The 26196-nt window shown below is 36.3% G+C and overlaps 4 protein-coding genes across 10 annotated transcripts; all 4 read left to right on the top strand.

The window, feature by feature from the left end:
- The first annotated feature begins 30 nt into the window (after positions 1-30).
- Positions 31-4680, top strand: LOC145903267 (kelch-like protein 3). Of its 2 annotated transcripts, none has more exons than XM_082991336.1 (12): positions 31-204; positions 372-495; positions 919-1072; positions 1632-1846; positions 1902-2045; positions 2262-2328; positions 2388-2473; positions 2658-2859; positions 3195-3335; positions 3528-3686; positions 3855-4005; positions 4079-4680. In XM_082991336.1, exons 1-12 carry the CDS (start codon positions 143-145, stop codon positions 4194-4196), a joined length of 1623 nt encoding a protein of 540 aa, XP_082847462.1. In that variant the 5' UTR covers positions 31-142; the 3' UTR covers positions 4197-4680. The 2 variants fall into 2 exon arrangements, with proteins under 2 accessions (XP_082847462.1, XP_082847470.1); XM_082991344.1 differs by lacking the exon at positions 31-204 and adding an exon at positions 695-818 and having other exon boundaries at positions 419-495.
- Positions 4681-4892: 212 nt separating this feature from the next.
- On the top strand, positions 4893-9609 carry LOC145903176 (kelch-like protein 25). Of its 4 annotated transcripts, XM_082991262.1 has the most exons (12): positions 4893-5057; positions 5141-5264; positions 5418-5571; positions 6170-6384; positions 6439-6582; positions 6706-6781; positions 6829-6911; positions 7017-7215; positions 7335-7472; positions 7594-7755; positions 8372-8513; positions 8825-9609. In XM_082991262.1, exons 1-12 carry the CDS (start codon positions 4996-4998, stop codon positions 8940-8942), a joined length of 1617 nt encoding a protein of 538 aa, XP_082847388.1. In that variant the 5' UTR covers positions 4893-4995; the 3' UTR covers positions 8943-9609. The 4 variants fall into 4 exon arrangements, with proteins under 4 accessions (XP_082847388.1, XP_082847391.1, XP_082847382.1 ...); XM_082991265.1 differs by having other exon boundaries at positions 6263-6582; XM_082991256.1 differs by having other exon boundaries at positions 6170-6582; positions 6706-6778.
- A 2666-nt stretch (positions 9610-12275) lies between these two features.
- Positions 12276-18517, top strand: LOC145917843 (solute carrier family 15 member 2-like). Its single transcript, XM_083003139.1, has 14 exons — positions 12276-12340; positions 12673-12907; positions 13233-13332; positions 13667-13856; positions 14110-14273; positions 14892-15026; positions 15405-15608; positions 15835-15960; positions 16022-16177; positions 16393-16547; positions 16934-17027; positions 17281-17418; positions 17641-17819; positions 18412-18517. The coding sequence occupies exons 1-14, from the start codon at positions 12334-12336 to the stop codon at positions 18515-18517; spliced, it is 1989 nt and encodes a 662-aa protein (XP_082859265.1). The 5' UTR covers positions 12276-12333.
- Positions 18518-19428: 911 nt separating this feature from the next.
- Positions 19429-24196, top strand: LOC145903133 (kelch-like protein 7). Of its 3 annotated transcripts, XM_082991224.1 has the most exons (13): positions 19429-19576; positions 19654-19777; positions 19931-20084; positions 20671-20885; positions 20940-21083; positions 21206-21281; positions 21329-21408; positions 21640-21838; positions 21952-22089; positions 22211-22372; positions 22789-22930; positions 23261-23374; positions 23767-24196. In XM_082991224.1, exons 1-13 carry the CDS (start codon positions 19515-19517, stop codon positions 23855-23857), a joined length of 1701 nt encoding a protein of 566 aa, XP_082847350.1. In that variant the 5' UTR covers positions 19429-19514; the 3' UTR covers positions 23858-24196. The 3 variants fall into 3 exon arrangements, with proteins under 3 accessions (XP_082847350.1, XP_082847343.1, XP_082847337.1); XM_082991217.1 differs by having other exon boundaries at positions 20671-21083; positions 21206-21278; XM_082991211.1 differs by having other exon boundaries at positions 20671-21083.
- The last annotated feature ends 2000 nt before the right edge of the window (positions 24197-26196 follow it).

Here is a 26196-nt window from a genome sequence, read left to right as displayed (position 1 = left end):
TAATGCTTCTAATTTTGTTTTGTACAAAAAAGTATGTGAGAAGCATAACAAGCAGGAAATTGGACAATAACTTTTAATCATTGTTTTACGCATGAACCTTACCTACACTAACCCAAAACGTGATTTGATTAATCCATGAAATATGGAAATTAGCGACGACGAAGCTTCAAAACACCAATCTGGAGTTGTACAATTGCTCAACGAGTTAGTGTTCCAACTTACACAATATTTTTATGTGATATATTCTGCAATGTAATAAATGTGAATAAAATATGTTAATGTTAAAATTTTTGACATCTTTGTGTCCTGCCAGTGTGTGTTTTTACTTCCCTTGTGTTGTGTGCTATATGTTATGATGGCTCAAAATGCAGGGATCGAATTGGAGAACAATTAACTTGTGATTTGACACTGACATCAGAAGAAACAGAATTCAGAGTTCACAAAGCAGTTATGATGGTGACGTGTGAATACTTTAATAGAATGTTCACTGTCGAGGTAAATAAACATTTAATACAGCAAAATGGCCTGTCTATATTTTGATCTCCAATGAAAATAACTTATTAGGTGGGAATAATGCTTTGTTGTTGTGATTTAGATGATAGAGAAACACATGGACAATATTGAAATGAAAAATATTGTGTGTTTTTACTTCCCTTGTGTTGTGTGCTATATGTTATGATGGCTCAAAATGCAGGGATCGAATTGGAGAACAATTAACTTGTGATTTGACACTGACATCAGAAGAAACAGAATTCAGAGTTCACAAAGCAGTTATGATGGTGACGTGTGAATACTTTAATAGAATGTTCACTGTCGAGGTAAATAAACATTTAATACAGCAAAATGGCCTGTCTATATTTTGATCTCCAATGAAAATAACTTATTAGGTGGGAATAATGCTTTGTTGTTGTGATTTAGATGATAGAGAAACACATGGACAATATTGAAATGAAAAATATTATACAAAGTCAACTTTCAAATATTGTGGACTTTATCTACACTGGAAAAATCAAAGTCACTGAAGAAAATGTGATTAGTTTATTGGATGATGCAGAATATCTTCAATTGCCAAGTTAGTCAGCTACAGTATCATTTATTGTTTACTGAGTTTATATGTACAAATTTGGTTATTCGGTATTACCCCAAGTTGCTTTAGAACAGTGGTTTACAACATTCTTAAACTCGCGACCTATGATTTTTGGTGGACCAAAAAAATGACTTTAATTTTAGTAATCTACTGGTTGGGAAACACTGTTCTAGCTTATTGGGTGATAAACAGTCCAAACATGTTAAATTGTAGAATGTTTTTCCGTTCAAAGTAAATTTTTTTTTTGTATTACAGTAAAATTTTACATATTATGTTATAGTAGGTTTCTCACATTTTTTGAAAAAACTACCACTAACATTCCATAAACCAAGTATTCAAAAATTATTACCAAAGCATTGCTTTTGTAATTTATAAATATAAATAACTAAAATTTACTATGTGGACTGATATATGCATGTGTGTGGTAGATTGTGAGTCATCAAGATGTTTTGTTTCTACCAATATTGACATTTCACTATTAATTAAGTTTCTTCAATGTATCTGAATCAGTTCACTTTTGTGATGTATAATTTTTTCTTTCCAGCTTTGAAGGCATGTTGCACAAAATTTTTGTTGCAAACGGTGTCGGCAGAAAATTGTTTGCAGTTCCGTGTTTATGCTCAAAGGTACAATCTTGGTGACGTCTTAGACCGAGTCAATTTGACAATAAGAAACAACTTTGCCAATGTTGTGCAGAGTGATGATTTCTGGCGAATCGACATGAATGATGTCTGTTGCATTTTAAATCAAAGAGACCAAGTATTAAATTAAAGTTAAGCACCTTTTTTATGAATTAAAGAATGTCATTATACAGAGTAGCGAGGAAGCTGCATTTATGGGAATTGTTGAATGGACAAATCATGACTTATGTCATCGTCAAGAAATGTTCCCAATGCTTTTCTCCCAACTTGATTTTATGTTGATGACATCAGATTTTCTCAAACTTGTTGCAAATGAGGTACTTGCTATTTTTTTTCTTCAATGCACCGTGTCGATCTCTGATCTATACCTTTAGTACTTGTTGGTGCACTGTTTTGATGAGAGACAGACTATTAAACAACTTTATTCACATGAGCTATTTTATGAAAGTTAATGATTCACTTTTTAATGATATTTTACCCCACATCTGGTTGTATCTCGCATATCTAAAAAATATAAAAAATGTTCACTGCAGAACTTGGTGAGAACAAACTTGACATGTGCCAATATGCTCATTGACGGCGTTTTGAAAGCTTCGAAAGGTAAGATGTTTTAAAGGCAAATAAATTCAGGCTTTTCATGTATGTTTTGTTTCTTACAGATAACTTTCTCATTATTGGTGGTGATGTCGGTAAAAATATGTGTGTGAACTACAACATAAACGACAGGAAATTCGTTCAAATGCCGGTAAGACGAATATAACTTGAAACTTATCCTTGAGTTTTTAATTTAACTGCTTTCCAAACGATTCGTTTGAATGTTGCTCTTCTATGTGAAGAATCCCATTCGAATTTCCCAAGCTTGTTTAACCAGTTTTTTCTTCCATACCCGATGCTGTGCATGAGGTACAATAATCCGACAAACAATTTAGAATCCTCCGACTCGCCGAGTTGGTGCCACAGCAATAAGAATTAAGAACTTGGTTCATGTAATGGGAGGTGCTGATTCAAGGTTTGCGGGAAATGTTTACAAGTCATGTGAAGTCCTAGATCTCGACCAACCAACAACCAAGTGGAATAAGATGCCTGACATGTTAAAAGCTCGTAAATGGCCAGGATCAGGATTTAATCAAGGTTATTTGATGTGTCAGTTTTATTCATTTGTATCTTGTTCATGTTAACATTGGTCATGTAAATATCAGGGATTAGTTTTGGAGGTGTAAGTTGCATGAACAAACTTGGCAAGTATGACTTGGTTGTGGTTTTCCGTTGTGATTCGTATCAATGGGCCAAAACAAACTAGTTCGTTATTAGTCCTGCGGTTTTCTTGTGCTACATGCAAATGGAGTTAGGCATTCACGTACCGATTTTTCGAGGTTGAATTCGGCAAAACAACTTCTTTCATTGATTGTTACTCACTTGTGCTAAACATTGCCAATTTCTTAATCGGATGCTGTCCATCATTTTAGATATTATTTACGTCACTGGAGGATGGAATGACAAAACTGAAATTAAATCTTCAGAAAAGTTTAACATCCGAAAAAATGCGTGGATGCCAATGAAGGATATGTTGTATGCTAGATGCAGCCATGGAGTTACTGTTTATAATGGTAGAGTTTGGTAAAAATGTTAGTATTTAGCATAAGCGACAGTGTACATTTTAGAAACACCGTTTTAACGGTGATAATACATACGCGCAGTATCCAAAGGAAGGGTGGTTGAATAACGACCGCTACCTTTTAAGGAATATTTTTTCCAGAGGAGTTATTTATTTGAACTTTTTGTCTGGGTGTTTCGCTTAGACTCGCTCTACTGCATTGGAGGATTTATGACCTTCTCGCCGAGCCCCGTTTGTGAACGCTTTGATATGAAAGAGGAAAAGTGGGTGGAGATGGCTTCCCTGAATGAACCAAGATTTGGCCTCGCGTGTGTCGAACTGGGAGGAATGATATATGCTATCGGTGTGTTTTTGTGTTGGACTGACTATCAGCATTTACCACATATGTGTTTACATGCAACAAAACGTTCAGGGATGTTATTTTTCGGCTGTTTCTGTTTTTTGTGTATTCGTAGAGCAAGGTTTTGTACCCCATAGTACAGTAAACGCTTTAACTGTCAAACCTATGTAGGTGGCGAAGCTGGTCGACATGTGTACACGATGAGGACTGTTGAACGATACAGACCCGAAACCCAAAAGTGGAAATATGTTGCACAACTTCAGACAGCGCGGTCCAGACACTCTGCTTGCGTTATTGGAAATAAGATCTACGTAATTGGAGGGTAATACATGACAATATATTTGTTTGGTGTGTAGGTGGCAGGTTTTTCTATAATCAACAATTTAAATATACAGACACGATGGAAAAAAAGATCTTACAACAGTGGAGGTTTACGATCCTGTTTCAGATAAATGGACAGAATGTTTCAAACTGGAGGATCCGGTTTTCGGGGCTTGTGTTGTCGCATTGTAGCGGTTCATGCCAAAGTTAATGTTGAATCAGGGCTTGTATTACGGCAAATTGAGTTACCTTAGCTGAAAGTGCACATAAGTATAGCACGGACCTCAAATGAAGGCAAAAACACCAAGGGCAGATCCGTCAACCTATTTCTTCCTATTGAGGTTGTTAAGGAATAACGTTTTGAACCGTTTGACCTCTTGCATCATGAACTTACCACATATGTTATTTTGGTGGGTTGTATTTTTTGCCGGTTTTTAGGCGTGTCCCTGTTTTCGTGATGGTTAATCTGTACACATCGTGTAAAATAATGCTTACCACCCATGGAAGAACAAGGCAGACTTTTTTTTAAAGTACCTGCCTTACCCCAAAATGTTAATTTGTCGTAAATCAAGACGGACGTCCTACTATGGGGACTATATTTTTTACTATTTTCTATATCATATATATTTTGTATTGTTTTATCATTTTACTGTTTCTTTCGAATATTTTGCGGTGAGAGAGATGTATGTTTAAATAAATTACTTTCAAATCATTTCAAAATAAAGTTGTTGTGCTTTTGGTGTCGGTTCGTTTCATTGATTAATTAAGGAAAATTTGTAAATTGTCGCAAAATGATCTTTTTTTTCTTTCCGAAAGGCATTAGATTTCTATAGAAATACATTGGATTTTATTTCGGGGAATACCCTCAGTAAACAAAAGGATATTTTTAAAACAACTGTAACTGTAATATTTTTTTTAACGTCGAAATTATACTGAAACAAACAAGCTGAAAAGTACGTCTTTCTGAAAACGTTTTCAAAAGCAAGGACCAATGGAGATTAGCGACGAAGATGCCATAAAACATCAAACTGGAGTTACACAATTGTTGAACGAGTTAGTATTCTAATTTATTTCACGTGTTTGTATCCTTTAACTGTAACATTTGTGCTACATTAGATATTTGGTTAAAATTTCAGGGATCGAATCGGTGAAAGAATAGCTTGTGATTTGACATTGACATCAGAAGGAACAGAATTCCGAGTTCACAAATCTGTCATGATGGTGACATGTGAATACTTTAAAAAAATGTTTACTGTTGAGGTAAAGCATTAATTGGAACTTTTGGCCTGTTTGTTTGTTTATCAACCTACATACTTATCTTTCAACTCTAAAGTAAAAACTACGTCGAGTGCAATTTTTTTTATTGTCATCCTCTTAGATAATTTTGTACAATATTATTTAACATTAATCCAGATGGAGGAAAAATACTCTAACACTGTAGAAATAATGAGGATACCACAACTTAGACTTTCAAATGTTGTTGATTTCATCTACACTGGAAAAATTAAAATCACTGAAGAAAATGTAACCAGCCTATTGGATGATGCAGAGTACCTTCAATTACCAAGTTAGTTGTTTTGTATCATAAAATCTACTGACAGGCAATACTAAGAAGCATAAGGTGTTTGGACCATTATATCAATTGTAACCAGGTCACCCTGTTAGTTCATATATATCCTCTGAAAGATTATAATACCCACTGGAAAAGTTTGGCAGCATGTGTTGTAGGCATGAAACCGGCAAATGAATATTTATGCCATTTTCTGTTGTTACTGTTTTATTTTAAATACTTTTTAAGGTTTATTTACAGAACCTATTTACAGACGAAAGGGTAACTATTTTTACCAAATATTGCTGGAACTCACCACACTTACTAGTACTACTCATTACCTTAGATGAGTTTAACATCATTAAAATCAAAGCACTGCTAAAAATATTAGGATTTGACACAAATAGTTGTGTACAGGCCCTTGAAAATATTCAATATGCAGTTAACATCAATCATTGACTTACTATTTATTCAATTCTGTGACTGGAAGTAGCTTTTGACCAAATTTATCTTCATCACATAAATGTTGGCCATTAAGTCTACTTTTGCCCACTGTGTTAAAAAATATCTTTGATAAAGTTATATCTTAAATTAGTCCTGATTCATTTAATTTCAGCATTAAAAACATGCTGCACAACTTTTCTGTTAAACATTGTTTGTGCTGAAAATTTTTTGCAACTACGAGTTTATGGCCAAAGGTACAATCTAGATGCCCTGCTGGTAAAAGTAAACTTGACGATCAAAAGTAAATTTGCCACAGTTGTGCATAGTAATGAATTTAAACAACTTAACCGTGATGAAATGTGTTTCATCTTGAGTCAAAGAGACAAAGTAAGTGAAATTAAATACAGTTTAACTTTGCTAATATTTAAAAGTAACATAAAGTTCAGCGAGGAAGTGGCATTTGAGGGAATCATGGAATGGATTAATTATGATTCTTGTCAGCGTGAAGAATTGTTTGTTGGGCTTTTCTCTTCACTTGACTTCACATTAATGACATCTGACTTTCTCAAGCTTGTTTCAAAAGAGGTAAAAACCATTTTATTCGTGCAAAATTTTATAGTTAAGCCAACAGTTTGTCTGAATTTATTATCTTGAATGTGATGAAGTTTGGTTGCTAATAATTTTAATTTAAACAATTTTCCATTGCAGGATTTGGTGAGAAAAAATGTAACATGTTCAAACATGCTTGTTGATGGAATTTTGAAAACACACTCAACATCAGGTGGTAAGGTTTATATTTTTTACGCTATATGGTCAGCATTTTGTTTCTAGACAAATTTATTGTTGTTGGCGGTGATGGACATTTTGTGTCTAGTGTATATGACATAGTGACAAGAAAGGTCAACCAAGCTCCAGTAAGTGTGCAAAAAACTAATACTGCAAAATGCTATATTGCCAAAAAAAATATTTGTGTTCATGGATTTAAAAATTGATGGTTTAACAATGAAAAACATACCTAGAATCCAATATCTCATCGAATTGGTGCAACGGCAGTAAAAGTTAAGAACATGCTTTATTTGATGGGAGGTGCGGATTCTAGACTTGGAGGAAACGTCTACAAAACCTGCGAGTTTCTTGATATTAATTCTAAAACAAATTGGGAAAGTGCTCCTGACATGATAGAATCTCGTAAATGGTGTGGATCAGGATATTACAAGGGTTCGTTTAATGACATAGGTGTTATGTAAAGGTTTTATGTTTGAATCTGTAGATGCCTAATTCATAAATAAAAATGTGGAATTATTCTTATTATTTACACTTTATCATTCAATGTATAGGATTTATTTATGTTGTGGGTGGATGGGATGGATCTTTTAAAGATTCCTGTGAAAAATTTGACATTAAAAACAACCAGTGGATGCCATTGGGCAGTATGCTGCAAAAGAGATGTTATCATGGAGTTGCAGTGTGTGGTGGTAATTACGTTTTTGATAATGGTGAAGTTTGTACATAAACAATGAATAAATTATTGTTTGAAATAATGTCATTGTTAGTCTTTGTTTTATGTAGGTTTAAATTACCATTGATGTGTTGCAGATTTTCTATATTGTGTTGGTGGCCTAAAGGCCAACAACGTTGGCAAGAGGTCTTCTGAATGCCTGGATTTAAAAGAGGAAAGATGGGTAGAAATTGCTCTCCTTAAACAAGCAAGATGTAGATTTGCATGTGTGGAACTTAATGGGATGATCTATGCAATTGGTATTACTAACTGTTTGTTAAATGTAGGACCTAATCTATTTTTTTTTTATTTGTAACTTTAACTTGCTGTTTTAAAATATTTTTAAGGAAACAATATTATTTCCTGCTATTTTTGCTGCCAGGTATACTAATTAATCAAAATCGTTCTTCTGGCACTTAAGTTTCTGAGGTTATTTATTCGAAACCGACGTTTCACCTACCATCCGGCGAGACTTCCTCAGGGTTATGCCAACATATTGCATCAAGCGCATAAACACTAAAAACGCAAGAAAAAACTTGATTAAATATTAATGATTTTGATTAAATATTATTTCCTCATAGAAAGTAAACTTAAAATGCAAAATAGAAGTTTAAGTTGACTTATATGTACGCGTTTGAAAATGTTCTTGGTTTTTGGATGTTTGCTACGGTAGTTGTATTTAAATTTTATTAAAGGTAGTTTTGCTTTTGAACATTCTAGCTAAAAACCCTGTCCATGAAGTTCATCCTGTTTTTGTATCACAAGTTATTAGAGTGCAACAAATGGCCTTTGATAAAATATTAAATTTGTCAACCTGGCTGTTATAAAATAACTGATTCTGTATGACATGTCACAAAAGACCAAAACTGTTAATAGGTGGCCTCAATAAATCCTCACTGTCAACAGTGGAGAGATACAAACCAGAATGTAATGAATGGAATGATGTTTCTCCTCTCAATGTTCCTCGCTATGGTCATTCTGCCTGTGTTGTGGGAAATAAAATATTTGTTTTGGGCGGGTAAGAAATATTTATAATTTTTACAAAATAAATGTTGTTGCTGTTAAAGAATTGATTTTCTTTCGAAGATAAATAGACCTACAACCCCTAAACCAGTGGCTCTTAATCTTTCTTGCACTTAAAGACATGTCAAGTTTCAAGCAAAGTTTATTGCTCCTTGATGTAATAAAAATGAAATTGTCTGCATCTCATAATCCATTTAATGTGAAAATGATATTTTCGGTTTAAAAAATTCAACAGCAGTAAAGAAATACTGGCTTGATATATTCAAAAAATGGCAGAAGTTATAATAAAAAGGTGTAATTTGTCAGGCATAATCAGAAAAAAGACCTACAGTCCATTGAAGTTTATGATCCAACTTCAGATGTTTGGACACTTTGCTTCGATCTTCAGCAGCCAGTTTTGGGAGCATGTGCCATTGGACTGTAAGTTGCTTTTGTGGTGTGTTTTCTGGCTGTAATTTCAAACAGAAAATTAAGCAAACTACATTAGCCCTGACAACACTAGTTCTATGATGATGGCATTTGTGAAAATTGTTGTAAAAATGCAAAACCGGTGTTATTTGCAGTTTTGCAGCATTTACTTTTTTTCAAATACTGTAGAATATGAATTCAAAAGGTATTTGCAAATGTTCAAGCGTTGTGCATATTTGTGCTTCTTCAATAACAATGCTGCACCCATTTACATGAATTATCAAAAGCGTTTTCCCCTGGCCAGAAAAAGTTAACAACGGGTTGATTTGGTGCAATTTTTTACGCTTGCGTGGCGGAAAATAACACACAATGATACTTTTTTTCACGCTATCTTTGATTATCTGTGTTGTTTATTTCAATCACTTTTTATCACCTATGCCCGCAACGCGCCCAAAAATTTTTTTGTTTTCATCGATTTTCTGCACTCACGTTTTATCCCTGTGTATTTATTTCCACACCGCTGTCTGTTTTCAATATATCCCGTAACGCGCTAGTGGTTTACGTGTTCTTCGTTGACTGGTTAATAGGTCGGTGCGACGGGCTTTGTGCTGTACAGTGGTTGTTAAAGTTTATTTGTACCGATGGGTTTGTTGGTGTGTATTTTTTATCTTAGCTTTTAATGTTAGTACGTTATATTAAAATCAGATGCTCTTTCAGTGCAACCAGTGTGTGGTGTTTTGGCTTAGGGTGGATCGTTAATGCAGGGTCCGAGCAATTTCTGAATCAAACAGGCAGCGTTAGGATAAAAATCTTATTTGAGTCTTTACGGTTGTGTTTGGCGATAAGGGGTCAAGTATGTTACTTCATTAACAGTGATATGAAATCGGCGATAAAAAAAAGTTGAAGCCAATCTCTGTCAAAGGACGTAAAGAAACGCGCCATGATATGAGTGCAGGGCGTTCAAAGGGGGCACTGACCAGGTGCGTACAATTACCCGGTAAGACAGCACGCGAATTCCGTTTCTCCCTAAAGGAACTTGGAAACCTGGCATACAGTAGTGCTTCAGTGGCTGCAGTAAAGAACGAAGTAATGTAGATCACCCTACTGACCGACAACATTGCCACAATAATCAAGTTTCGTTGCACCCGCTGAAGTCGTCCTCGACTCTAACATTCCGGCCACGTTAGAAGTCACCGCAGTACAGTGTAAAAATGCTGGGATGGAAGCGGTGGTGGACGAGCAAAAACACATTGAATTATTATGGACAGAACCTGGCAATGGACTGAGTGCCTTAATAGCAACGATGCATTTCGAAATTAATAAACTCTAACGGAAAAATCTGTCGTTGCGCCAATCAGATTAGATAAACTCTAGTCGCTACGGTTGTGACCGAGTTGGGCATGTACAACGTGTGCGCTCCCTGCGGTGTTGGTAATTATGTCGAGCAGACGTTTAAAGCGCACAGGTTGTAGATTCCGGAGCCGCCATCACTTGCAAGGATTTTGTAAAACGAATTTCCTCTCCAGGGGGCGCTGGGATGACTCCCCAACAGCAGGGGGGTTTTCAAGTTGATCGCCAACCTCGCTGTTCCAAGTTAAAAGGCCTCGTTTCTGCGAAGTGCTTTTCACCAAAAACTGCAATATAGAGGACGCGATTGGTAAAAGACAATCCGTGGAGCGACAGTGACTGGCTTTTACGCAGAAGGCGTAAGGATGCGAACTATTTTGGAAGGTGATACCGCGGATATAGGACTGCCCGCATGTTGTCACGCCAACATGGGAAAAAGGAACAGACCGCCAACCCCACAAGTGTCCTCCAATCAGACGAGCTGTACGAAACGTGGCATCCAAACAGGCGAGGGCAAAAACGTTTGAAGGCGTGGTTTATTCGGGCGACTGAAACGCAGCCAATGCGCAGTGGGACAGTCTTTTAATGTACGTTTGAATAAAAAGCTTTTAAAATCATTTTACGATTAGATGTTGTGTTTTTTCTCGTGCAATGCAAGTATGTTGTAATGACGTTATGCATAAATTATATAAATGAACAGCGACATAATTTTGAGAAACCTTCAAAAATACCATGGTATCAGCCTGTTTACTAACTAAGTATACCAGTGCAACAGAAAAATGAAATAATAATGCAAAGTTACAATTTATACCTATTTCACGAAAATAATTAATCTTGAGTGGCGAACTATATTCTACTAGCGAGATGAAATGGCGACGCGCAATAAAACCGCGTCATTTTGAGTTTTATGCTTTTCAGACGCTTGATCATTTGATTGAACGTTTAACCAAGTGGAGTCCATCACATATTTCCTGAAAAAGTTGATCATGGGTTAATTTTACACAGGCACTAAAATGTAAACAAGATTATTTAAGCTTGTACCGCAACCAGAATTTGGTTGCAAATTATCAATGCAGGGGACAAGTTGGCAAATGTTATGTAGAAGCCAACCTTGCTCAACAGAGAGCAAAGGAATGTCTTTGTTTTACTTTCGTTTGACTTTCAGTGTTTGAAGTGGTTTGATGCCAAAGTGACGCCGAAGTGCAGACAGTTTTTGTTTCTGCTGCGACTCGCGCTGACTGAGCTTAATCTAAAAACCCAGGTGTTGTTTTGCGTTTGGTCGCGTGAACGTCTGTTTGTGCTTTGGGTAAGTTTGCAGCATCTTTAATATAAATAAAAGACAAACAATGCTCTTGGTAATAGTAGATGAATGACGTTTGTTGCATGAGGCGAGAACAAATCTTGTTTTTGCTTCAGCGTTGGTTTTCCACGAATATACTTTTTATCTTTGGTTATTTGGAGAGCAAGCAAATGAGAAGTTTAGGCAATAACACTTTGTGTAATTTGTTACTTTTAGGGGTGTGTTTATCAAGTATAAGTTGGAGATTTGAGATTGCAGTAAACCCAGTGCATATTTAATTATTGCCAACTTCAGTTTGTGAACATGGAGTTGGAAGGACGTCACAAAGAAGAGGGGGAGTCCCTGATTGTTGAAAATACTTCCGGAACGAAGCAGGTTACGTTAAAGTTTGTAACACTGATATTTGTTTATTTTCCTGCGGCAGCAGGGTTTCTTAAAGTAGCAGAATTTACCACTAGAGGCAATTTTTTTGACATTGGGAAATTTTGTTCCAAGGGTCGTATGAGGTTAATCAATTGGAGGACCTAAATAGATTATCTTACATGTTCGGTGGGGGCACTGGCCTAAAATATATCTCAATGATATAGAAATAAAAAGTATAAGAATTATTGTACGACTGCTGCTACAATAAAGTGTTTCAAAATAATAATAATAATAATGATAAAAGTGTCTAAAATTTTAGTCGAAGAAGATCAAGTAACCGAAGCGCGTGTTCCTGATAATAGGGAATGAGTTCTGTGAGAGATTTTCCTTCTATGGAATGAGAAGTGAGTTGAAATATGCGAGGCTTTTGAAGTAAACCAGCATTTAGTAACAAATTAAAAACGTATCTAATAAACTTTTGTTATTTATGTGTTTCACTTTACAATGTGCCATGTTATATTCTTCATCCAAACCAACTCATTTGAAATGCGGTCCCACTGGCCAATTTTTTTGACTCTGTGTACCTTCATATTGCTTTTATTAAACTCCATCGCTAAAAACTTCTGAAAGACGTTTGTTCTACATAAATTACACTTTATATACATATTCCGCCCATGTATGCATGGTCGTTGATTAAAATTGTGGGCGTTATAAAACTGTGCCATGTTTTTCACAGCGGTGCTCGTCTTGTACGCCCGCAATTTCCTCCAATTCGACGCCGACACGTCAACTGCAATCTTCCACGCGTTCACGTTCTTCGCTTACTTCTCCCCATTGGTTGGAGGCGCCATCGCAGACTCGTATTGGGGGAAGTACCACACCATCCTGTATCTCTCCATTGTCTACGTGTTCGGTCACGTGATCAAGACTCTCGCCGCCATTCCGTACATTCCCACCAACACCGCTCATATGTGAGTGATTCGACGTCTAAACTTTATGCTGCTACAAAATTGAATAAAGGCCAGTTGTGCATCCAAGACACCACTTTGAATTGTGTTCTATGTCGTTGAATCGCAGCATCGCGCAATCTTAGATTGCAAACTTAAAACTTATATTGCTTTTGCGAACATTTGGTTTTTCTAAAGGTTATGCATCTATATTCTTTTGGGCTATAATGCATGTCATGTAGTTATAAATATTAAAGTCAAAAAGTTAAAAGCGACGATGTGTAGAGCAGTTTAAAAGCGACGTGACGTAATCTCCATTTCGCCAATTACTGACTTCTCAAATTTCCAGAGTCCTTTCAATATTCGGTCTCCTGTTTATCGCGATAGGAACGGGCGGAATTAAACCTTGTGTTTCGTCATTCGGAGGAGATCAGTTCCACCCTTCCCAGGTAACTCACACCAAGCAGATCATTTTAACATTATTGCGTAATTGTAATGGATTTGTCACACCCAAATCTGACTTGAACTGAACGCGGTTAAAGGTTGTTCGAACTAATATTGTGATCAAAAAATTTTCTTCCATAAGTTTGACAGACAAAGTAAACTATTGCGTAAGTTACCGGGGTTCGGTCTGTATCTTATTCCTGTTTAAGACTTCGTAGCAATTAACGCGACCAAAGGAAACCACGATTGAGGTCTGGCGCTATTTCAAATTACAGTTAAAAAACCTTCTTCCAACGCATAGAATTTATTGCAAAGTAAAGAAACATCCTTTCTTTGCAGGAAAAACACATCAGCCAGTTCTTCGCCATGTTTTATTTTTCGATAAACGCCGGTGCTTTGCTGTCAAAGTTCATAACTCCTATGTTTCGAGCCGACATGGATTGCTACCCTGGAAAAACCGGTCATCTCTACGACGAATGTTACGCGATGGCCTTCGGTATTCCCGGACTGCTGATGTTGTTGGCTGTTGGTAAGTTTACGGTTGAAATGAGAGGCGGGTGCTTTTATTGTGATGCATTTTTAAATAAAACATGAAACCTATATTTAAAAAATGTGTAACTTAGAACTAATTTAATTAAAATTTTACGAACAAAACTATTTGAATCATTTGTAAGCCATCTGAGTCCGAAATAAGTTCGGAGCGACGATGAAAATAAATGGGTTTGGAAGTTGCGAAATCTGCAGTAATTTTCAGCTGAACTTATTCTAACGGTTTCTTCCAGTGTTTTTCTTGGCCGGGACGAAATACTACACTCGGGTGCCACTTAGCGGAAGTGTTTTCTGGAAGTTTTGCATATGTGTTTGTTCTGCGCTCGCAAACAAGTGGAAAGCTTGGAGAGGAAATGGAGAGAAAAAAGATCACTGGATTGATTACGCAAAGGCTTCGGTAAGTATTTTGCTGCTGTCGCTGCCGGGCTAAAGTACAGCTGACCTTCTGGCAAACATAAAGTTTAGTGTTCGGTAAGTTTAAGCGAATGACCGATAGCTGGTAAATAAAAAAACAGCTCACGGTCTTATCTGCAATCCAAATCATATCATGTTTGTTTCGCACAAAAAAACGACTACGCGTATGAAGAACATACAAAGCAATAAAATGACATGGGCAGAACCAAAGGTTATCGAGTCAGGCGCCCAATCGGACAGTCTGTAGGAAAGACATTGATTCGACAAAATTAATTATAGTCACTGCATGGTCACCACAAAGTGTACTTTGCCTTTAGGATAAAATACAAACAGGTACAAAGACATACTGCTATTTTTGCTGCCAGGCATACTTATTAATCAGAATTGTTCTTCTGGCACTCAAGTACAAAGACACTGATGAAAACAATAGTATGATAAATACCAAAGTTAACACGCTGTTACGAAGATAAAAAACACGAAAACAAACGTTTAGAAATTCTTTTGTGCTTTGGAATTTATCTCCCGCCTTGAAATAAACGTCTTCTATTATGTACTATTTATCTATTCTTGCCTCTGCAAATCCCATTCCGTGATTCCACAGGACATCATGAAGAGAGATTCGAAATACGCCCTTAGAGTTTTGCTTCTCTTCACTCCGCTTCCATTCTTCTGGGCTCTCTTCGATCAACAAGGATCGAGATGGACGCTGCAAGCCCTTGAACTTGACGGTTACTGGGTAGGGGAAACACCTTTTATTAGTTTGAAATTATGAATAATATTAAAAGTGTATATTTGCTTTGCAATGTTACGTCAGTTCTATTTGTGATTTTTGGAATAAACAGAAGGTAAAAAAGCCCAAGGCAATCCAGCAAACACAGAAATTTACTTAACTTTTAAGTTTATCTGTTTACTTAATTGGGCCTTCCTTACTATATAAATTGATGCGATTTTTAATGCAGTTAATTTCCAAAAACAATGCTGCATGGGCGCTATAACTACTGTACAATCAAAAAGACGAGTGAGCGGGAACATAAGCCGTACCTGTATACGGTAAACAATTAAAAGTCTTTCTCATTTGCTTATGAAGTTGTATGTTTTGTTTCTTCGACTACAGGGAAACGTTTTAGTGAAGCCGGATCAAATGGATGTCGTGAATCCGCTCCTCATCCTAACTCTCATCCCCATCTGCGAGTTCGGTTTCTACCCATTGTTACGTCACTGCAAAATCAACTTCAACCCGATTCGTCGGATGACCACAGGGCTTTTCCTCGCCGGGGTTTCGTTTATTTTAACTGCGATCCTCCAGTTTAACATCGACGTGAGTATATTTGAAGTGACGTAACAATGGGTAGAAACCGAACTCAAAAAACGTCATGTGGAAATAATATTTTCCGTCAAATAAACAATATTTAAACAAGAGTCATAAGTTCGGATCGTTCCGAAGCGAAATAGTTGGGCCATCGTCACACGCACTAACAAGTGAATCGCAATAATGAATTCCTAAGTTTTAAATTATAAAACGTTCTATATTCCATCCTACTTAGAGTTCAATGACTTCTCTTCCGGCAAGCAACCAATATTCTGTGCGCGTCATCAACATGGCTCCCTGTGACATCATACTGACGTCATCAAAAATGGAAATTTTGAGCCTTCCCATAAAATCTAAGGACGTAATCAAATGTTTGTACCAAGAAACAGAACTTTGTCACGATTAATTATTTTTTCACGCAGTGGAGTTCCACAAAAAGTTACTTTTTCGACGGCGACCTTCCTTTGACCTTGGGTTATACCACGTGCTCAGGTCACGTCATCAATCGTACAGTTTCCGGGAGGGGGGAGATGATCAATTTTCTTATTTATGGAAATCAGGGACAACTGGTGTCTCCGGTAAGTCAAGTCCTTGATTAATTTCTCTCCTGTGTCTAAACAAGGGTATAATGTGCAACAGAGGTAAAATCCGTGTATTGTATGTAAACACCAAAAGACTAGAAAGCACGTCGATTGACAAAAACGTTGTAACATCGTATGAAGAGATTTTATTTTCATTAATTCAGAGATATTAATCACCAAAATCTACCACAAATTTGATTGAAAATTGGTAGAGTTTTATTCCGACTCGTCGTTTGGAAAATGGAAAAGCCACTGTTCGTTTTCTTAACGCGGATGAGGGAACGGAATATTCCATTACTTCTGTCGGGGAATCTGTTTCCGCTTCTCCGGGATTACGTAGCGAAGTAATTCCTGTCCCAAGAGGAAAGTAAGTCCAAGTTTTTATATGTGTACAGAGACAAATCGTTGGTAACGTTTTTGATGTCGCTTTAGTCGTATGTTAGGCCAAGGTGTCAAGAGACCAAAACGTTTAAGTTCTTTTCTGTATTCGCACATTGGTTCGACCAACTTGAAGCTGGCTCAATTTGGGCAACACCGATCCTACATACTAAGGGTGCTTCTTTGTTAGAGTTTTTAGAGGGAATTTGGAATGCTGGACACCGTTTTTAATATTTCAATAAATTTTTCTTTTTTAAAAAAAATGTTTTTACGAAAAGTGAGAAATTGGAAATTCATGTCATAAATTGATGGCAACATAAATACCATCCTTACATTATCAAATGATTTAAAAGAAAATGTATCCATATTACGCAGATCGTCGTTTTCTGTAACGGACAATTCCACCAATCAAATGGTTCTGAATGCAACATTCGACACAAAACCAGCCGGGGTGTACACAGTTATTCTGGTAAGAAGTTCAACTTTCCAAATCTGTTGGCATTTTATTTGTTGTAATCACGCAATGATTTTAAAAATGTTTGCTGGAATCGTGAGTTTTTTTTTAACAAATTAAACTGTGTTTTTTATATAAATGTATATACCTGACTAACTCGCCTATTGTGTTTGTCGTTGCCATTCCATTTCAATTCCCGGTACTTTTTCTGGTGTGTTTCTATGAGCTAAGCAAACGGATTAGTTTTAACTATGATTAAATGTGAAAGGACAACGGGCAAGCGCATCAAATGACCGACATGAATCCAAATACAATCAACATAGCTTGGATGTTTCCTCAGTATCTCGTGCTGACAATTGCTGAAGTTTTTCTCTCCATCACAGGGTTGGAGTTTTCATACACACAGGTAACTTATGTGAAACGTATTTTCATTAAAAATGTTGAAATTTGACCTTGATTTGTGTTTTATCAATTAATGTGTCCCAGTGGCACAAGCACAGAACATTGTAAACTTTTTCCTGTCGTAAAATATTGGATGACGATTTATCATTTTATATGCACACGCACATATTTTCACTTAATAGGATATTTATTCCCAGCTCAATTCAAATGCGTTTTTTGTGTTCAGGCTCCCCCCAGCATGAAGGCAGTCGTGTCCAGTTTCTGGTTCCTCACAGTTGCTTTCGGCTATCTGATCGTGTTGTTCGTGGCCAAGGTTTCCCTCATTGAACGACAAGCTCACGAGTTCATACGTTTTGCTTGTTTGATTGGAGTCGCTGGAGTTATATTCATGTTTCTAGCAAGAGGGTAAGAGTTTTACAAACTGTTATCAGTTCCATGTTGGTGAATTTAAGATAAGAGCGTACAGAAATCAGGTAGCCTTCACATTACCCATTACTTTGTTATTGAAGGTAAGGTTTTGTTAGGCTACAACGAGATGCGGCAAATCACGTTACCAATAAAGTATGCGGCAGATCCCCTCTATCGACTGAGTTACAACTAACACTTTCGATTAGGTGTGATGTTACAGAGTTGTAAGTGGACAAGGCGGGTTCGGACCGAGTTCGCACTTAATCATATTTGCGTCGTTATTATTCTTTCCTAGCACGAATATGTATTTAGTAACGTCTGCAAGGTCATGCCTTCTATTAAAGCCGAGTTTTGGTATCTCAAAATTTTCTAAAAATAAAAAATTGACTTGTGTGCAAAATATCTGGAGTTAATCATTCTGAAAATGAAAACCAAAGCTAAAGGGCCTAACATACAGAACCCGATTACAACTCTGTGATGCTAAAAATGCTTTTTGTTTAGTATATAGGCTAATTGAAGAGCAGGGCGCGTCCAAACCGTATCGTTAGTTCTGGCCTGTCACCATTTTTCAACTAAAAAATTTTCACAGATACAAAATCGTGAAAGAAGACGAATTTTCTGTAGACGAGGATAAAGCGGGAAGGTGGGCTGCAGACACAAACGGAAAAGAGAATCAACCGAACACAGAAATCTAGTTCCCGAAAAACCTTACCTTGATGATGTTGAACGGAAGCAACACCTTGAACTTTACTTTACGTGCCAATACGTCACAAAATATCGTTCTACGCCCATTCATTTGTTACAAACCTCTGAATAAATAATAAAAAAGCGGAGGTGGCCTTGTGTTAACCGAGCAGAAGTTCTCATGCCATTTTAATTTATTTCTGTGGTATTTTTCCGTATTTACTGGCATAATAAATACCAAACATTGCTTGGCTGTTTAGCTGACAAGATCGTTGTAAGACACACCCTAGCCGCTTTAATGAGACACTTTAGGTTGAAACTGAAGGGTCGCATGGACGACGGGTGTAAATGTAAAAGAGTAGAAAGACGGGTGTAAATGTAAAAGAGTAGAAAGCAGTTTCAGAAGACCAAGTTAAAACAAAATATTAAAGTGTTTCGAATCATGACAAGCCGAATTCCCTACAAAACATTGGCTATGTCTGCAACTCACTAAAACATATATTTACTGTATTGGTTGTAGAATGTATAATATAGATGAAAGTTCATGTGTGACGCAAGGGTGAATATGAGACAGAAGTTGAGTCGACGTTGTTTTTTGCCCAGAATATTTTTTCTATGACACCATTTCACACAGCCATTCAGTCTCCAACCAGCTAGCAAACGGGCAACAAAAAACTTTTCCGATAATTGAAAATCCACAGCCTAACATTAAAATAGTTTTTAAATAACATTATGCCGTGGATTTAAAAAATAAATACAATTCTGTTTTTTATCAAATTATGTCACTTGAAACAATTTATAAAACTAACATATTGTGTTGATTGCTGCTTAATTTGCCCCAAAAAGCGTGAGATTTCTATAGCGATACACTTGATTTCCTTTCGGGGAATACCCGTAGTAAACAAATAGGATATTACTGAAACAAATTTCACGTGTAAACTGTATTGACACGAAGAAGCTGAAAAACACGTGTTGTCACAAAAACGTTTTCAAAAGTTAAGAACAGAAATGGAGATTAGCGATGAAGATGCCATAACACATCAAACTGGAGTTACACAATTGCTGAACGAGTTAGTATTCGAACTTATTTCACGTGTTTATTTCCTGTAACATTTGTGCTACATTATGTATTTGCTTTTATTTTTAGGGATCGAATCGGTGAAAGAATAGCTTGTGATTTGATACTGACATCAGAAGGAACAGAATTCCGAGTTCACAAATCTGTTATGATGGTGACATGTGAATACTTCAAAAAAATGTTTACTGTTGAGGTAAAGCATTAATTGGAACTTTTGGCCTGTTTGTTTGTTCATCAACCTACATACTTATATTTCAACTCTAAAGTAAAAATTACGTCGAGAGTAAATGGTTTTATTGTTATTCGTTTAGATAATTTTGTACAATATTATTTAACATTGATCTAGATGGAGGAAAAATACTCTCACACTGTAGAAATAATGAGGATACCACAACTTAGACTTTCAATTGTTATTGATTTCATCTACACTGGAAAAATCAAAATCACTGAAGAAAATGTGGCCGGCCTATTGGATGATGCAGAATACCTTCAATTACCAAGTTAGTTGTTTTGAATCATGAAATCCACTGACAGGTAATACTGAGAAGCATAAGGTGTTTGGACCATTATATCAATTGTAACCAGGTCACCCTGCTAGTTCATATATACCCACTGGAAAAGTTTGGCAGCATGTGTTGTAGGCATAAAACTGGCAAATGAATATTTGTGCCATTTTCTGTTGTAACTGGTTTATTTTAAATACATCTTTAGGTATATATACAGAACCTATTTACAGACGAAAGGGTAACTATTTTTACAAAATATTGCTGGAACTCACCACACTTACTAGTTCTCCTCATTACCTTAGATGAGTTTAACATCATTAAAACTAAAGCATTGCTAAAAATATTAGGATTTGACACAAATAGTTATGTACAGGCCCTTGAAAATATTCAATATGCAGTTAACATCAATCATTGACTTACTATTTATTCAATTCTGTGACTGGAAGTAGCTTTTGACCAAATTAATACTACTGGTCTTCATCACATGAATGTTGGCCATAAAGTCTACTTTTGTCCAATGCGTAAAAAGTATCTTTGATAAAGTTTTATCTTGAATTAGTCCTGATTCGTTTAATTTCAGCATTGAAGAAATGCTGCACAACATTTCTGTTAAACATTGTGTGTGCTGAAAATTGTTTGCAACTACGAGTTTATGCCCAAAGATACAATCTAGATGCCCTACTTACAAAAGTAAACTTGACGGTCAAAAGTAAATTTGCCACAGTTGTGCATAGTAATGAATTTAAACAACTTAAGTATGATGAAATGTGTTTCATTCTGAGTCAAAGGGACAAAGTAAGTGAAATTAAATACAGTTTAACGTTGCTGATATTTAAAAGTAACATAAAGTTTAGCGAGGAAGTGGCATTCGAGGGAATCATGGAATGGATTAATTATGATTCTTGTCAGCGTGAAGAATTGTTTGTTGGGGTTTTCTCCTCACTTGATTTCACATTCATGAGATCTGACTTTCTCAAGCTAGTTTCAAGAGAGGTAAAAACCATTTTATTCGTGCAAAATTTTGTAGTTAAGCCAACAGTTTGTCTGATTTTATTATCTTGAATGTATGATGTTTGGTTGCTAATAATTTTAATTTAAACACTTTTCTATTGCAGGATTTGGTGAGAAAAAATGTAACATGTTTAAACATGCTTGTTGATGGAATTTTGCAAACACACTCAACATCAGGTGGTAATATCTATAATTATTAAGCTTTAAGTTCAACATTTTGTTTCTAGACAAATTTATTGTTGTTGGCGGTGATGGACATGTGTCTAGTATATATGACACAGTGACAAGAAAGGTCAACCAAGCTCCAGTAAGTGTGCAAAATACTAATTTACTAATTTTGAAGCAAAATTTTATGTTGTCTGAAAAAATATTTTGTGGTAATGGATTTTAAAGTTGATGGTTTAACAATAAATAAACCTACTGACTGCCTTGATGGTTTAACTATAAATAATACATACAATAATAAATAACCCTACTGGCTTCCTTGCTTGTGAAAGTTAAAATACTGTTTGAAAGTGAACAACTAGCAATTACTCAGAATCCAATATGTCATCGAATTGGTGCGACGGCAGTAAGAGTGAAGAACATGCTTTATTTGATGGGAGGTGCTAATTCAATAACTGGAGGAAACGTCTACAAAACATGCAAACTACTTGATATTAACTCTAAAACAAATTGGGAAAGTGCACCTGACATGATAGAATCTCGAAAATGGTGTGGATCAGGATATTACAAAGGTTCGTTTAATGAAATAAGTGTTACGTAAATATTTGAATCTGTAGATGCCTTATGTATAAATAAAAATGTGGAATTATTCTTTATTATTTACACATTATCATCCAATGTATAGGATTTATTTATGTTGTGGGGGGATGGGATGGAAATTCTAAAGATTCCTGTGAAAAATTTGACATTAAAAACAACCAGTGGATGGCATTTGGCAATATGCTGCAAAGGAGGTGTTATCATGGAGTTGCAGTGTGTGGTGGTAATTACATTTTTGATGATGATGAAGTTTGTACATAAGCAATGCATGAATTATTGTTTGAAATAATGCCATTATTAATCTTTGCTTGATGGTGGTTCAAAATGCCATTGCTTTGTTGCAGATTTTCTGTATTGTGTTGCGGGGCATATGTCCGACAAAGAGGCCATGAATTCATCTGAACGCCTGGATTTAAAAGTGGAAAAATGGGTAGAAATTGCCCCCCTTAAACAAGCAAGATGTAACGTTGCATGTGTTGAACTGAATGGAATGATCTACGCAATTGGTAATCCTAACTATTTATTCAATTTAGAAACTTATCTATATTTTTATTTTTAGCTTGCTGTTTCAAAATAATTTAAAATAAACAATATTAATTCCTCAGAGAAACTGAATTTAAAATACAAAATAATACAAAATAAGTCAACTTATTTACCCATTTGGAAAAGTTGAGTTCCTGCTTTTTGGGTATTTGCTAGTTGTATTTCAATTTTATTAAAGATAGTCTTGGTTTTGAACAATCTAGCTAAAAGTTCTGTGTATGTTCATTTCATTTTTGTATCACTAGTTATTAAAGTGCAACAAATGGCCTGTTACAAAAAAGTGGTATCATCTTTTTTAAAATAATAAATTTGTCAACCTGCCTGTTATAAACTTACTGTTTCTGTATTACACATCACAAAAGACCAAAACTGTTAACAGGGGGCATCAATGATCACTCACTGTCAACAGTTGAAAGATACAAACCAGAATGGAATGAATGGAATGATGTTTCTCCTCTCAACGTCCCTCGCTCTGGTCATTCTGCCTGTGTTGTGGGAAATAAAATATTTGTTTTGGGCGGGTAAGAAATATTTATATATTTTTTACAAAATAAATGTTTGTGCTATTAAAGAATTGATTTTCTTTGTAAGTTATGTAGGCCTATAGCCCCTAAACCAGGTTCCGAACCTTTCTTGTACTTGAAGACACATAAAGCAAATTTTATGGTCCAGTGTCGTAATAAAAATTTGAGCTGAAATGTAATGAAATTAACATATTAATTTCTGCAATTTAAAATCATTTATAGTGAAAAGGATATTTTTGGATTAAAAAATTCAAGTGCAGTTAAGAAATACTGGCGTGATATATGCAAAAAGCACAGAAGTTATAATATAAAGGTGTAATTTGTTAGGAATAATAAAGGAAAGGACCTAAAGTCCGTTGAAGTTTATGATCCAACTTCAGATGTTTGGACACTTTGCTTTGATATTCAGCAGACAGTTTATGGAGCCTGTGCTGTTGCACTGTAAGTTGCTATTGTGGTGTATTTTCTGACTGTTATATAAAAAAAAGGAAATTAAGCAACAACTTTAAATTAAATTTATTAAAAACCTATATTATCCCTGACATAGTTCTATGATGATGGTGTACTTCAGCCGTTGATAAAGATTGTTGCAGCATTTGCTTTAAAAAGAAATACTATTAAGTATAAAATCAAAAGTTAAGAAGTTGCACATATTTCTTCAATAAGAATACTGCACCCATTTTTTTGATACCTTTATAGCGTTTTCCCTGATCAGCAAAAGTTAACAACGGGTTGATGTGGTGCAATTTTTCCGCTTGTGTAGCAAAAAATGACGCAATGCACTGACCCTTTTTTTCACGCTTTCTTTGATTATCCGTGTTGTTTATTTCAAGCACTTCTTATCACCTATGCCCGCAACGCACCCAACAGTTATTTTATTTTTATCGATTTCCTGCACTCACGTTTCATCCCAGCGAAAGGTAACAAAAAAATTCCCAGTTAACAAAACTTTGGCCGCGTGTAACTCTGCCATCTTATAAGCCAGCGACTTACTTTTTTCACACAAAGACGTGGAAAAGTATGGGGGTATGGTTAATATTCGTCAAATTTGAGAAGCTTTCCGTTTTTTCTCGCGAAAAAGTTTGATATTTTTAGATAGTATGGACGCCAAAGAATATCTAGTTTTAAGGATTTCAGCGGAAATTGATGTTTACTTATGGTTATGACATAGCATACATATCATATTCATATTCGAATATTAATGTATATTTTTTTAAAAATTTTCTATTGTTGGAAAGTTCAGCCTGTGATCTATCTTTGCGTGAAGCGATTTCAGAATCAAACAGGCAGCGTTAGAATAAAAATTGTATTTGAGTCATTTGGGTTTGTGTTTGGCGGTAAGGGGTCAAGTATGTTACTTTATTAACAGTAATATGAAATCGGCCAATCTCTATCAAAGCACTTTAGATCGTCCTCGTGCCTTCGCCTTGATATGAGTACAGGGCGTTCAAAGCGGCGCAGGGCACTGACCAGGTGCGAACAATTACCCGGTAAGACAGCACGCGAATTCCGTTTCTCCCTAAAGGAACTTGGAAACCTGGCATACAGTAGTGCTTCAGTGGCTGCAGTAAAGAACGAGGTAATGTATATTACCCTACTGACCGACAGCATTGCCACAATAATCAAGTTTCGTTGCACCCGCTAAAGTCGTCCTCGACTCTAACATTCCGGCCACTTTAGAAGTCACCGCAGTACAGTGTAAAAATGCTGGGATGGAAGCGGTGGTGGACGAGCAAAAACACATTGAATTATTATGGACAGAACCTGACATTGGACTGAGTGTCTTAATAGCAACGATGCATTTCGAAATTAATAAACTCTAACGGAAAAATCTGTCGTTGCGCCAATCAGATTAGATAAACTCTAGTCGCTACGGTTGTGACCGAGTTGGGCATGTACAACGTGTGCGCCCCCTGCGGTGTTGGTAATTATGTCGAGCAGACGTTTAAAGCGCACGAGCTACAGGTTGTAGATTCCGGAGCCGCCACCTCTTGCAAGGATTTTGTAAAACGAATTCCCTCTCCAGGGGGCGCTGATGACTCCCCAACAGCACGAGACACTTTATTGTGAGATTTTTCAAGTTGATCGCCAACCTCGCTGCTCCAAGTTAAAAGGCCTCGTTTCTGCGAAGTGCTTTTCACCAAAAACTGCAATATAGAGAACGCTATTGGTAAAAGACAATCCGTGGAGCGACAGTGACTGGCTTTTACGCAGAAGGCGTAAGGATGCGAAATGTTTTGGAAGGTGATACTGCGGATATATGACTGCCTGCATGTTGTCACGCCAGCATGAGAAAAAGGAACAGACCGCCAACCCCACAAGTGTCCTCCAATCAGACGAGCTGTATGAAACGTGGCGTCCAAACAGGCCAGGGCGAAAACGTTTGAAGGCGTGGTTTATTCGGGCGACTGAAACGCGGCCAATGCGCAGTGAGACAGTCTTTTAATGTACGTTTGAATAAAAAGCTTTAAAAATCATTTTACGATTAGATGTTGTGTTTTTTCTCGTGCAATGCAAGTATGTTGTAATGACGTCATGCATAATTCACATAAATAAACAGCGACATAATTTTGGGAAACCTTCAAAAATACCATGGTATCAGCCTGTTTACTAACTAAGTATACCAGTGCAACAGAAAAATGAAATAATAATGCAAAGTTACAATTTATACCTATTTCACGAAAATAATTAATCTTGAGTGGCGAACTATATTCTACTAGCGAGATGAAATGGCGACGCGCAATAAAACCGCGTCATTTTATGAGTTTTATGCTTTTCAGACGCTTGATCATTTGATTGAACGTTTAACCAAGGGAAGTCCGTCACATATTTCCTGAAAAAGTTGATCATGGGTTAATTTTAAACAGGCGCTAAAATGTAAACAAGATTATTTAACCTTGTACCGCAGCCAGAGTTTGGTTGCAAATTATCAATGCAGGAGACAACTTGGCAAATGTTATGTAGAAGCCAACCTTGCTCAACAGAGAGCAAAGGAATGTCTTTGTTTTACTTTCGTTTGACTTTCAGTGTTTGAAGTGGTTTGATGCCAAAGTGACGCCGAAGTGCAGACAGTTTTTGTTTCTGCTGCGACTCGCGCTGACTGAGCTTAATCTAAAAACCCAGGTGTTGTTTTGCGTTTGGTCGCGTGAACGTCTGTTTGTGCTTTGGGTAAGTTTGCAGCATCTCTAATATAAATAAAAAACAAACAATGCTCTTGGTAATAGTAGATGAATGACGTTTGTTGCATGAGGCGAGAACAAATC

The sequence above is a fragment of the Ascidia mentula genome, chromosome 1, assembly GCF_947561715.1.
Source record: "Ascidia mentula chromosome 1, kaAscMent1.1, whole genome shotgun sequence".
NCBI classification, from domain to species: domain Eukaryota; kingdom Metazoa; phylum Chordata; class Ascidiacea; order Phlebobranchia; family Ascidiidae; genus Ascidia; species Ascidia mentula.
Note: the sequence above shows the minus strand (reverse complement) of the source record. Positions and strands in the feature narration are given on the sequence as shown.

What these genes read in the sequence shown, in the direction of transcription:
- LOC145903267 (XM_082991336.1), top strand. Translation starts at nt 143, where the DNA reads ATGGAAATTAGCGACGACGAAGCTTCAAAACACCAATCTGGAGTTGTA. An exon ending in AGAATATCTTCAATTGCCAA is followed by an intron (nt 1,073 to 1,631) that starts GTTAGTCAGCTA and finishes TTTTCTTTCCAG; the next exon opens with CTTTGAAGGCATGTTGCACA. An exon ending in GGAAATTCGTTCAAATGCCG is followed by an intron (nt 2,474 to 2,657) that starts GTAAGACGAATA and finishes CAAACAATTTAG; the next exon opens with AATCCTCCGACTCGCCGAGT.
- LOC145917843 (XM_083003139.1), top strand. An exon ending in TTGAACTTGACGGTTACTGG is followed by an intron (nt 15,027 to 15,404) that starts GTAGGGGAAACA and finishes CTTCGACTACAG; the next exon opens with GGAAACGTTTTAGTGAAGCC. An exon ending in AGGGACAACTGGTGTCTCCG is followed by an intron (nt 16,178 to 16,392) that starts GTAAGTCAAGTC and finishes GAAAATTGGTAG; the next exon opens with AGTTTTATTCCGACTCGTCG.
- LOC145903133 (XM_082991211.1), top strand. Translation starts at nt 19,515, where the DNA reads ATGGAGATTAGCGATGAAGATGCCATAACACATCAAACTGGAGTTACA. An exon ending in AAAAAATGTTTACTGTTGAG is followed by an intron (nt 19,778 to 19,930) that starts GTAAAGCATTAA and finishes ACATTGATCTAG; the next exon opens with ATGGAGGAAAAATACTCTCA. An exon ending in TGGAATGATCTACGCAATTG is followed by an intron (nt 22,373 to 22,788) that starts GTAATCCTAACT and finishes AACTGTTAACAG; the next exon opens with GGGGCATCAATGATCACTCA.
- LOC145903176 (XM_082991250.1), top strand. Translation starts at nt 4,996, where the DNA reads ATGGAGATTAGCGACGAAGATGCCATAAAACATCAAACTGGAGTTACA. An exon ending in GAAAGGTCAACCAAGCTCCA is followed by an intron (nt 6,912 to 7,016) that starts GTAAGTGTGCAA and finishes AAACATACCTAG; the next exon opens with AATCCAATATCTCATCGAAT. An exon ending in TGGGATGATCTATGCAATTG is followed by an intron (nt 7,756 to 8,371) that starts GTATTACTAACT and finishes AACTGTTAATAG; the next exon opens with GTGGCCTCAATAAATCCTCA.